The 12,929-nt window shown below is 46.3% G+C and overlaps 1 protein-coding gene across 3 annotated transcripts in view; it reads right to left on the bottom strand.

The window, feature by feature from the left end:
• Nucleotides 1-2,061: 2,061 nt before the first annotated feature.
• Nucleotides 2,062-12,929, bottom strand: part of BDKRB2 (bradykinin receptor B2) — a 62,565-nt gene continuing 51,697 nt past the window's right edge. For 2 of the 3 annotated variants that reach the window (XM_057732480.1, XM_057732481.1), the window contains exons 3-4: nucleotides 10,764-10,911; nucleotides 2,062-3,579 (exon numbers count right to left, since the gene is read on the bottom strand). In XM_057732480.1, the coding sequence (XP_057588463.1) occupies nucleotides 2,511-3,579; nucleotides 10,764-10,911 (1,217 nt within the window). In that variant the 3' untranslated portion in view covers nucleotides 2,062-2,510. The remainder of the gene's footprint in view (nucleotides 3,580-10,763; nucleotides 10,912-12,929) is intronic. The other variant, XM_057732485.1, reaches the window with a different exon arrangement.

Below are 12,929 nucleotides of genomic sequence, written 5' to 3'. Positions count from 1 at the left end.
TACATCTGTCTGTTCTTGCCACTTTGCTAAAGGGCTTTGCTCACTGGACGCCTGTGCAGAGGCTCAGAAATTGCATTGCGCTGCAGGTAAGCAAGATGGGGGAGTCCAGCCTTTGCCCCTGGGGAGGGAGCCTGTTCTGTTGGCAGGGGGCTGCTACTCAGCGCCAAAGAATTGTGCCCTGGGGAAACCCCAAGGAGGTCAGCTCCAAGAGGACCAGGGATGCTCCTCTGTGTCCTTTCCTGCTTAAGTTCCCTACTTAAGTGCCTGGCTAAAGCAGATGCCCAGTAAATATCAGATGAATGAATGAGTGCAGACTCAGTGTTGCAAGAGCTTCCAGGTGTTCAAGGGAAGCCCCGAAGATGGGATTTTTCTGGATGGAATTTAAATATTGGTTAAAAACCATGTGGTCCAGATTAGGTATGTGTGGCAGTGGGATCCTGCTTGTTGACCTAAATCCAGACCAGCTGAGCCACTCTCTGCTCTCCAGGAGCCCAGCAGGGGGCTGGGACAGATCAAAGGATTGTGTCTCTGGTGGCTTATAAAGGGCTGGTGGCCTCGCCCGTGCCAGCTTCTCCATCACCAGCTCCAGGAACACCAGCCTCCTTTCCATGTCTTGAATGAATCTGGGTCTTTGTTGCTGTCCCATAAGGACCAGTCCTTCCTGTGCAGCAGGTAAGGCTGCTCATCCCCGCTGCCCCACTGTTCCGTGGAGACTGGCCTTGGCACCTGGCACTGGCCTCTCCTCCCCAGGTCCTTCCAGCCCCTTGCCTGCTTGATAGCCCATCCCCCACCTCGCTAGTCTTTTTCTTGTCCCTTTATTCCAACCACCCAAAGTCATGGCCACTCTTGGTCCTTGTCATCTTCTGGAATGTTCCATGCAACCATTCTTACTCTGTGGCCACAACCTCCTATTTTTCTTGCTCTCTCATCTAGGTAGTCCCACTACCCCTGTTCTTTAACCATATCAATGTCACGCTGCTTCTCTCATCTCCTATGTTCATTTCCTTCCCTAATTTAGCCATCTCCCACAGTATGACTAGTATCCCCTACACCCTTGAACACTGGCTGCCCATCTGACAAATCCTCAATGCTGGAGTAACCCACTGTCTACCTTTCTTGGGCCCGCTGAGCTTGGCTAGAGTGATTCACATAAGAAATGCATGCCTCCTGCTCCAGCCAGGCCCTCAAAGCCCCTGGAACAACTTCGTGCTTCCCTGGACCATCATAGATGCTCCCGACACCTGCATCCTCCTCAAACCTCAAATCCCTCCATGACTGCCTTGTCCTTCCTTCCGTCATTCTCCCTCCTAACCTATGAATCCTCCTGTCTCCGGGTCTGATGTCTTTTCTCTGGAATACGCCTTTCCCCCGTTTTGCTTGTCTTTGGGGATTCAGCTTTTATGTCTCTTCCTCTGGGAAACCCCCTCGAGCTGTCCCCTCCCAGCACCCCAGGCTGGACACCCCTTCTCTCTGCTCTCAGAGCACCTGCTCTCACCCGAAGGCGGATCATCCCACACTGTGACACTCTCCTAACTACTGTCCCTGTTGCCACCAGCTCCTGGAAAGCAGACTTTCTTGGGTTCACCATGGGGTCCCTCGCAGCAAGAAAGGCACTGAAGCATTAAGTTCTCAATAGATTCTTTCACCTGAAGCCCACGCTTTCTACCTGTGCATGGAGTTCTGCCTCCATCAGCCCTTCCTCCCTCTCTCCATGCACCAGATTCTACCCCCTGTCAAACTCAGCTCACAGTTTACTCCCTTCACAACCTTTTCTGATAACCCTAGAAGAAGCCCATCCCCTTTCCCTCTAAATGCTCCAGGTACTGGGTCAATGTCACGAGCATGCGATTTCTCGTTTACTTTTTTTATACTATCATCTCCATCCTGTGTAGATTCCTTGTGGGTAGGCTCTCTAGCTGTATCATCTCTCTACTCCTAGCAGTTAACCTAGAACATTTTGGATGGGCAAGTGCAAAGGTACTAAGAGATGCTTCCTGGAAACTTTGTTTCTACCGCTGTAACAAATTAACCATAAACTTGGTGACTTAAAAACAACACGGATTTATTATCTTCTGGTTCTGGAAGCCAGACATCCAAAATCAGTGTCCCTGGGCTGAAGTCAAGATGTCAGCAGGGCTGGTTCCTTCTGGAGGCTCCAGGGAGAAGCCATTGCCTTGCCATTTCATGTCTCTACAGGGTGCCTGCAATCCTTGGCCTGCGGCCGCTAATTGCATCCCTTCAACCTTCTCTGTCTCTGACATTTCTGCCTGCCCTTTATAAGGATCCTTGTGATGCCATTGGGTTCACCCAGATAACCCAGGATAATCTCCCTGTCTCAAGATCCTTCGCTTCATCTCATCTGCAGAGTCCCCATTACAGTATAAACAGTCACAGTTTCCAGGGACTAGGTCCTGGTGATCTTGGGGGGCCATCATTCAGCCTATTACAATAGTATTTATTATGTCAGTAATAATTGATAGGGAAGGCACACTTCTTGGCTCCCTGCTGTTTTAATTCCTCCAGAAAAGTTGGAGAATTTCTTTCCTATGGGATGAGGATACTGGAGTAAGACTTCTAGGGATGCATCGTTTATAAAGTTCCCAGACCTTGGTCCTGAAAAGCTGGCCCCAAAAGACATAAATCACTGGATTTAGGCAGCTGTTGATGAAAGCAAAGGCATTGGCCCACTGCAGGCCCAGATCGATGAAATTCTCCCAGAAGCAGCCTTTGACAGCCTGCACCTGGAACAGGAATTCCAGGAAAGCAAAGAAGTGGTAGGGGGTCCAGCAGAGCAGGAAGGCAGCCACCAGCGTGAGGATCAGGGCTGTGGTCTTGCCATCCGTGGGTCCCCCCCACCGTGTCCTGCTGATCTCCTCCCGCCCTCGCAGGGCTGCCAAGATGTGAGAGTTGAAGAAGACAATTGCAGCCAGTGGGAGGAGAAACCCCAGCACATTTAACTCCACCATCCTTGCAAAGGTCCAGGCCTTGTGGGAGTACAGCAGCACACAGGCAGAGATATTCAGTTCCGGGACAGCTTTGACGGAGCGCAGCAGGAACGTGGGGATACTCAGGAGGCCCCCCATGGCCCAGATGAGCACACAGGTGACCTGGGCCCACCGCCGTCGCCGCCGCCTCCGGCTGGCCATGGGATGCACCAGCACGCAGTAGCGGTCCTGGCTGATGGCGACCACCAGGAAGATGCTGATGAAGAGATTGGCCTTGATGATGCCATTGACCAGGCGGCAGAGGAGGGCTCCGAAAGGCCAGTTGAATTCATTCCAGATGTTCTCTGCCCAGAAGGGCAAGCCTAAGACGAACACCAGATCAGAAGCTGCCAGGTTGGCCAGGTAGATTTCTGCCGGGTTCAGGCGCCGTCGGGGCACGAGGAAGACAGACAGCACAAAGAGGTTTCCCAGCAGCCCACAGAAGCAGATGGTGATGATAGATGTGGGTAACACTCTGTATAGCAGGTCCCAGGCTTCCTCAGCGCTGTCACAGGACGTGGCATTTGGAGGCGAGAGTTGGCTCTGGTTGGAGGACTGGAACTCCAGGAGGGTCTGGGAGGCCATCCACTGTGGCCTGCAATGAACAGCACGGAACATCACATAGGCGGCAGCGAACCCTAGCCTGTGGCCCATCCAGCCTGTCCCCAGTTTTGGAAAATAAAGTTTTATTGGCACACGGCCACACCCATTCATTTACATTTTGTGTTACGATGGCAGAGTTGAGTGGTTGCAACAGTGGCCCTTTGGCCTGCAAAACTGAAAATATTTACCATCTGTTCCCTTAGAGGAAAAGTTTGCCAACCCCAGGTGTAAAGGAAAGGACCAGAACTTTGAAACCTGAATTCAAATCTTGACACAACCACTTGGTGTGGACCACTTAGACCCACTGACTTTTATTTTCCTTTTTGAAAATTGGAGCTAATTGTATCCCTCTTGTGGAATTGTGGCGAGGACTGGCAGGAGTATCTATGGAGAGCTTGTCCTGGTCGCCTGGCTTAGAGGAGTCACTCAGTGGAAGAGGTGATGAGTCTTATTTACAACCATACTATTATTAGCAGTTTAGCGAATACTTAATGAGCACCTACTTTGTGTCAGCACTTTGCCAGGCCCTGGAGATATGGAGCCCAGCCCCTTGAACGTGCTCACCATCTACAGGGAGGCAGACCGGAGACAGTGGTCAATGACTGAAGATGGAATGAAGCAAGGAAGAGGCCTGGCCAGTGGGGATGCTGATCCACTGGGACTGGGAGGGGTGGTGGGTGTGGGGGCAATAGTAGAAGGTGTGGGTTTTCTGGGGCTCCACACCTAAAAACTCCCCCCCCCCCCACCCTGGATGAGTTAATATATGCAAAGTGCTTCAGTGGTTCCTGGGCTCTTCGTAGGCACTTGCTACCCGTTAACTATTGTTCTCATCACGTTATCCTTAGTGATGCTCAAGGGTCCTTCAACTGGGCAAAACTCATAGTATCCAACACAAGACATTGCCTAAGAGAGCTGATCTCAGGAGAGTCTGTTTGGCTCTGCAGTCTTACGCAATCACTTTGTGTCTCTGAGCCCAGCTTTCATCATCTGAGGAGGAAGTGATGACCTTCTCCCTGTGACACTATAACTCACACACTGCACCATTCACATCGAGTAAAATCCATGGGTTCCTCCATTCATTCATCTGCTGGACAAGTATTTACTGAGCACATACGACGTGCCAGGCACTGTTCTAGGTATTTGGGACAAGGCAGTGAATCAAAGAGGCAAAAAACCCTGCCCTCAAGGTGCTTCTAGCCTTGTAGAGGAGAGAGATGATGATAAGCTCACTGAATAGACCTGTTAGCAGGGGAGCGGCAGCCGTGGAGGCAGTGAGCCGTGGCCAGGCGCTAGATATAGTCTGAAGGTAGAACCACCATGATTTTCAATAGGATATAGGTTATGAGAAAGGAGGAGTTGCATGATGCCTAGATTTTTGGCCTGAGCACCTGGAAATATAAAGTTGCCATCAACTGAACTGGAGAAGACAGAGTGGAGGTGTTTTTGAGAGGGAAAGATCAGAAGTTCATGTCTGGACATGTGAAGGCTGAGCTGTCTGTTGGACATCAAGTGGGGTTATCGGGGCAGTTAGCTCTGCAAGACTGGTATTGAGAGATCAGGTCTGAGAGAGTGATACATCCTTGGGAATGGTAATCATACAGATGGTATTTGGTATTTAAAGCCACAAGATCGGATGAGATTACCAAGGGAGAGTGTAGGCAGAGAAGAGAATCAGCTGCCGGGCTGCCAATTGACAGCTCAGGGGAGGACATCGAAATGAGGGATTAGGAGGCTGTGATGTATCTGTGGTTTTTTTTTTTTTTTTTTTTTTTTTTCGGCACACGGGCTTAGTTGCTCCGTGGCATGCGGGATCTCCCTGGAGCAGGGATCAAACTCGTGTCCTCTGCATTGGCAGGCGGATTCTCAACCACTGCGCCACCTAGGAAGCCCGTATCTGTGGTTTATAGAGTTCTGACCCAGAGCATGTAGAAGAGAAGGGACGCTCTTCTTTTGTCATTGATTTCAGGGCATAAATCTACAATGAAATATTTATTTTCTTATTTGGCAATACTTTAATATTTTGCAAATAAGCCCTTCTGGAGGCAATAAGCAAAAAAAAAAAAAAAAAAAAAAAAAACTGTTTAATGAAAATTTCAGTCCTGAACTTCTGTCTCTCAGGGAAGTTGATGATGAACATGTAACTTACACAAAATGTTTGTTGATGTTTATATTGTGATGGGGGCCGCAGTGATTTCCTTGATCACAAGGAAACCTGACACAACGCTGCTAATTCAAAAGTTGGTATTTTTCAAAGATCAGCCCTAAGACATCCATTTCACCCACATCAGTGCAGAAGATGCTGTCATAGGTCATTCTGGAAGCATGACTTTTCACTTAGAGCACATGACTATTCTTTAAGTTAATTCATTTTTAGTGTCGAGTTACCTTGTGCACACACAACAATGAAAGTGATGGCTGATTAACGTGACGGCTCGGGAGGAAATCCACGGACCGTGAAATGGTGCCAGTTTGATACCATTACCCTCAGAGTCTTCAAATAGAAAAACTAGTCAGTTCCAACCATGACTCAATTTTTTTTTTATCCAGTTCATGGAATCAAAGGAAAACTTTTGAAAGTTCACTCTGGCAAAGTGAAACAATGGACATTTTTGAATGCTCTTCTAAATGCAGGTTAAATTGTTCACATTGGAAAGAAAGTTGTCTTTTTCTGATGATCACACACGTTTTGGTGGGGCTCAGCGTCATGCTAATAACAATATTCTTGCTAAAATAAGAGACCGATGAAGCAGAAATGTACTTCGCACAGGTCACAGCACACACACAATTTGTAATTACATATAAATACGTTTCATTATTTTACCAAGGGAAATGAGGATTATAGTTGACAAGATTTGCAGAATTTTAATACATAAGTTTTGTAGTTCAGAATTACTGAACTAGGAACTTTTGTGATGAAGTTGATGAGGACTTAAAATAAAAACAACTTTAGCATCTATTTTCTTTCTCTGTTGCCCATCATCAATCAACTTTAGACATTGAGTCTAAGCGCCCTAAAATGTTATTGAACTATTTGTTACAGCAGAGTTGAGAATTTTTGTTGAATCTTGTTCCAAATCAACGAGGAGTCTTTGAACGAATATTCAATGAATGGAACACCAAAATATCAGCTTTTAGAGCTTTTTAGCAGGTTGTACTTATTGAAAGCAAAACTACTGAAAATAATTGAAAGTTATAGCTAAAAAAGCAATAATCAAACTAAGTGAAGAGAGGTCAAATGGCACACAAGATTCAATTTTTGAATTCTATAATGAGCTTTGGAATATATCATTTTGTGGGAAGAATCTTTTCAATTGGAGAAGTTCATATTCTGTACAAAAATGAGATGAAATTGAGAAAGTCTCTGATTTGCAGCATCTAAATTTGACAAAGCATTCAAAACTTATAAACAGCTACAAATTATTTAAAGGGTTTAATGTGGTGAAAATATTTGTTGAAGGAACTCAAACTAAGGCAAAAAGACAGCACCTGTGAAAATATCTGGGCTGAAATATTTACATAATTCCATACGCAAAGATTTAGACTTGAGAATAGCCTCCGCTTGGCAGAATTTGCTCAGAGTTTAGCAGATACCTCAACACCTGCGGAGAGAATATTTTCTTCACTAAATATATTCTGGTCCAAAAGAAGAGTCAATTGAAGGTGCTAGTTTAAATTTATTAACCATAAAATTTGAAGAAAAAAAATTCAGGCAATTATATGGAACTATTAAAAATAATATCATATTGAAAGAAAAATACATTCTTCAGGAAAATGCCAGTGACATACCTAAGAAGCTAATTGTAGCACTTGGATGTGTACCCAAACCAATTGCTTTGCTTATGTTATTTTTCAGTGTTTAGTTAATTAACATAAAGAAAATTTTTTATTTTGCTTTAATATATATAGATGGATGGATGTATTTAGACTTTTTTTTGGAAAAAATATTTACTAGAACTACTTTATAACTCCATCAGCATGATATAATCAATTTGTTGGTCTGTGTATGTATGTACATATACACACATATATATGCATACAGTTATATATATTTTTTGAAAATAGTTTTTGATTAGAACTACTTTATAACTCCATCAGGATAATATAACCAATTTGTTGGGGGGGGGTGTGTGTGTGTGTATGTATACATATACATACATGTACATATAATTAAATATACATATTTTTTGAAAATAGCTTTCAGTTAGAACTACTTTATAACTCCATCAGGATAATATAACCAATTTTAGGTGTTTTGTGGTGATTTTCTATGGCAGCCACAGAATAGCAATACACCCAGCAAACCTGATTTCTCAGATACCTGGTGGGCCCTCCCAGCAGCGCCCTTGTACTACACACATGGGTGGGAGCTGCTTCCTAAGATTGCTGTTGGGCCTCATGCCATTCCCTCCTGTGTCCTTCTCTGCATGTGCTGAGGAAGCTCTATGTGCCAACAAAAACCTGCACATCTTTATCTCAGCCCTCATCTCCCCTGATGCTGGGGCTTCAGAATGAGACCCTGATGCCAGACCTGACCCTTCACTGTCAGCCACACCCGTGATCTGTGGCCTGTGCTGGGCTTTAGGTAACCGGACCCTGATAACATGCCTGGGAGGAGGGATGGCGGTGTTGTACCCATTGTACAGATGAGCAAATGGAGGCGAAGAGAAGTGAAGTGACTTCCCTATGTTCACATGGTGATAGGAGCCAGTGCATTTATACACGGCTCTTCTTCCCGGCCCAGTTCAGGGTTCAGGCCTCTTTCCTCCAGCGTGCTGTGACCATAAAGGGAACAGGCCTGGAGTCAGGGAACCTGGGCTTGGGTCCTGGAGTCACCAAACTGTGATTCTGGGCAAGTCAGGTAACTTCTCTGAGCCTCAGTTTCCTCATCTGTAGAATGGGAATAACAGTGGCTATTACAACGAGTCATGGTGAGGCTTGAAGGAGATCATGCCTGTAGAATCCTGTTGCAGGTTGCAAAGCAACAATACGAGGCTTGAATGATGATAACTGCCACAACAATAACAACGGTGACACCTACAGTAGTAATAATAGCAGTACAAATGATGATGATAAAGTGTCCTGGTCCCTCCAGTGTAAGCAACCTCTCCTTCACGTGTGCTACCCTGGTGTCAGAACATGAGGTTGGAAGGTACCAGGAGACCTCTTTTCTGCTCTTCCTGAGCTGTGGGACAGTTCAGGAATTACCTGGCACCCAGCATACTAGGAAACTAAGGAACTAAAATTCCAGAAAGCTGAGTTCCAGGGGGGCCTGGCTTCTTGGCGATGGGATTCTCATTCGTCTCCAGCCTCAGAGCTTTAACCACCTGGAGGTTTAAGAAGGAGCTGGAGGAGGGAAGAGGTTCATTATGGATGCTGAGAGGGCCCCTGGATGTGGTCTGCTTTGCTTCCCTCCCTTTCCTCCTTCAGGTCACCTTGAACGTGTGGGACAGGGGGTCAAGTCCTCTCTGCAGTGTGAGTGTCTGGGCAGGAAAGGGTGGCTTTGGGGGACAGTGGAGGGGACCCGGCTCCTGTGTGCTCCTGCAGGACCACAGAGCAGCAAGAGGCAGGAGCTGCCCAGGCACTGCCAGACCAAAGCAAGGGCTATACCCCAGGGACGTGGAGTCAGCGGAATAACGGTCCCCAAAGATGTTCACGTCTTAGTCCCTGGGACCTGCAAATATGTCCCCTTACTTGGCAAAAGGGACTTTGCAAATGGGATTGAGTTAAGAATCTTCAGATGGGGAGATGATGCTGGAGTATGGAGGTGGGCTTGATGTCATCACAAACGAAAGTGATTTCATTTATAAGTAAAAGAGGTAGGTGGGTGTGGGGGTCGGAGGTGGAGAGAGATTAGAAGATGCTATGAAGATGGAGAAGCGGCCACGAGCTAAGGAACACAGGTAGCCTCTATAAGCCCGAAAAAGCAAGGAACACTTAGAGTCTCCAGAAGGAGCACTGCCCTGCCAACACCTTGACTTTAGCCCAATGTGGCTGATTTCGAACTTCTGACCTCTAGAACTATAAGATAACACATTTGTGTTGTTTTAAGCCGCTAGGTTTGTGCTAATTTGTTACAACAGCAATTGGACACTAGTACAAGGGTCAAGGCTTCACCCTGCCCAGGAGACCAGGGACTGTCACCTATGCCACCAGCAGAGACCTCTTACTTCAGCTCGAATCTGGTTGGTTCAGCAAAAACTGCCCTCCATCCCATGGGACCAGGCTGGGTCTGTGGCCACTGCAGCCACGACATGTGTCTGCTCAAGCCGGGCCTATTTTCAGGGGGTTGTCTTTACCCGCTGCTGCCTGTATATGTAAAGTTGGCCAGAGAGGACAAACCTTCCTTTGTTGGTTCCAAGTTTTAGCTCTCTGATATTTGCCTGGCACATGGTCAAAAACCGGAAACTATTGATATTATTAGTCATATTTGATCCTATTTGAAAAACTCATGAGTGATATTGGGCAAGTCTACTAGAGATGATTGGTTCTATAATTTCTATGTGATATTTTCTGAGTTCTGCACATTAAAATATTGGTGCGTGCTACTTCTTCAAAAAATTATCCTTCTTTAGGGAGGGAATACGGGGTTATGTGTATAAAAACAGATGATTGAACCTGGTGTACCCCCCAAAAAAAAAATTATCCTTCTTTAATTCCAATTCAACAGTGAGGTGATGATAAAAGCATTTGAAATACAGACAGATATTAAAGGTTGTCCACCCAGTCACACCATAAGATGCTGTTTTCAATCCACAAATAACCCAACCAGTTGTTGGCATTTTGAAATTTTGTAAGCGATCCTGGGGAGACCAACGTGATTTTTATAAATCAGAATTCATTGATTGCAACTGGTCAGAGTCCACACGGAGCTCTGACACCTGTATTCAGCGTCTAGATGTTTCATGTGACCTTGATGTAAAGAGCTGTCGGAAATACTCTCCTGTTCCAAACATCTTCCCTCCTCCTCCTCTGGAAAAATAGGTAAAACCCAAAGTAGGCATGGACTACAATCTCTTAAATTGATTTAGAATTTTTTTTTTAAAACATACACTCACAAAAAGCTGAAAACTCCGCCAATATCGGTTGTAAAAGGAAATTTTTTTTTCTGAGATATGAATCTTCTCATATTTTACTCTTACAAGAGAACAACAAAAAAAAAGATGCTCATTTACTTACTCAGACAAAATGAAAGAGATCACGACTTCGGCTGGACTTTCTGATGCTGAGAGCTGCCTTTGGAGATATTTTCTGTTCTGGGAAGCCCTGTGGAAGTGTGGTGGCCTTAAATTACATAATCCCCGCTCCAGTGATGTCATTGGCCGGACTGCCAAAAAAGTGAGTCTTTCAGACGGAAGAAGCAAGCTGGAATTTTGAAAGAAAAACTACTTTGCACTTTGGGGCTAGCAAGTGATTACTCAGAGACCATCTCCATCTTTACTTTGGTAACATCTGGAAAGCCCCACGATCCTGCCCAAGAATGGTACAGCGGCCAACATACCCTTAAAACACACTTTGGCATCACTGAGTCCCCACCAGCTTCGCCAGGCATCAGCGGACACTGAGTGATGAATCTGCCTGTTTGCACTGGGGACCTGAATGCCTGGCGTTCTGCAGCAGCTTTCGTGGGAGGCTGACTTGAATGTCCACTCTTGAAATTTGGTCGTGAAGAGTACATCACCAAGAATCCATTACTGTGGATCCCATTAAACAAACAGCCACAAAAAGCTTGACTCATGTGATGTACAGAGCTGAGTAAGATCAGATACACTTTTTGCTAATGTTCCCTGGCAGTTCTGAAGTCTGTTTTTGATATGTCTGCAGATATCAAGTTGAACCATGCAGGACCTCATGTTCAGACAGTCAGATATTTCTGGCTTTCTCTGAGAGTCAGACCTCAAGAACCTTTCACCGAATGCCGCATACCTTCTGTCTTAGTTCCTAAAAATGAAGATGCTCTAAGCTCCCTCCCTAAGTGCAGAAGAACGCTTCCAGGGCTTGATTCCGGCTTCTGGAAAGTGACCCCCAAATCTCAGGCCTCAGCTCTCCCCACACCCTAGTTCTGCCTCTTGGCTGTTCTGCTTGTATTTCTTGATGTTACCTTGAACCTGGCGTATCTGGAGCTGGAAATGTCCCCTTTGTCTTCAGAATCTGGCCTCCTCACCGTGTATCCCTTTCCTGTTACTGACACCTCACTGGGGACAAGCTGCACTTTGGAATTTTTTAGTAGTTTTCTCCCATTGCTGGTCATCTTAAAATTGTGGAAGCAGGTTAAAGAGAAAAAAAAAGGACACTCCAAGGTTCGGATGTGTATTTTCGGGAGGAAGCTGGAATTTACCTTTGGGGAAGGGCCCTTCATGTCAGGAGAGATCTGGGACTTTTTCAGTCATGCAGATGTTAGGTGAGTGCCTGCCATCATTATGGGGTAGATTTTAACCAGGGAAAGCTCTCCAAATCCCAGTCCTTCCTAATTAGTACTATAGATCGGGCTCTCATCAGCTGGATCCCCTTTGGCAGAAGGCGGTTGGCTTTTCTCCCTTCAATATGAGTTTAGACAGCTTTGTTCCTGAGGAGTATCTGTTCTCTGGAGATGTCTTCCTGCTCCAACACAGGTTTACCCACGGGAGATCATGACACCTGTCCTGCCGGGCATGTGGGCCCAACCTTGGCTTTGCCTCGCGTGGAGGACAGACTGTGAGAAGTGGCCTGTGCGTGGCAGGGCCATGTGGCCGGAACTGTCAGTGTGCCACATGCCACTAGGGAGGGATGAGTAAGCGGCACTTCGGGAAAAGACTATGTGGCAGCCTTGCCAAGGTCATGGGGGCCCGCCCTGTGGGTGGCATGGAAAGTTCTCTAAAGCAAATGGATGTTCCCACTGTCGCTCACCCGGGATGGGAAAAGGGAAGTGGGCCTTGGTCCAGGGAGGAGAGGGTCTCCTCCGCCTCTGGGATTGTGGCTTGAGGGAGCCTGAATTCTGGGGGCTGAGGGCAGGGTAAGGGAACCCCTCGTGTAGGAAGGGACCGCAGGCCCCTGAATGTGGAGAAGATGGGAGGAGGTTGAGAGTGACTTGGCAATGGCCTGGTGTGGGCTGTACTGGGTGGAAGTCCCCTGGGTACTGGGACACTTGTGTGTGTGGGGGGGGTGTAGATATTCATAAAAGCAATAGACAGAAGTCACAAGTATTAGTTGACATGGTTGAAATGAAGACATCTTCACAGATACCCAGGAAAAGCACAGGTAACCCATCCCTAAGAGGTCATACAATTAATGTGCACCCATCTTTACTAAATAATTAGCACCTGTTTTGTAAACCATGGGAATCACAGTTCTCAGATCATTTTATCA

The sequence above is a fragment of the Hippopotamus amphibius genome, chromosome 4, assembly GCF_030028045.1.
Source record: "Hippopotamus amphibius kiboko isolate mHipAmp2 chromosome 4, mHipAmp2.hap2, whole genome shotgun sequence".
Classification (NCBI taxonomy): Eukaryota; Metazoa; Chordata; class Mammalia; order Artiodactyla; family Hippopotamidae; genus Hippopotamus; species Hippopotamus amphibius.
This window is presented reverse-complemented; position numbering and strand designations above follow the sequence as displayed.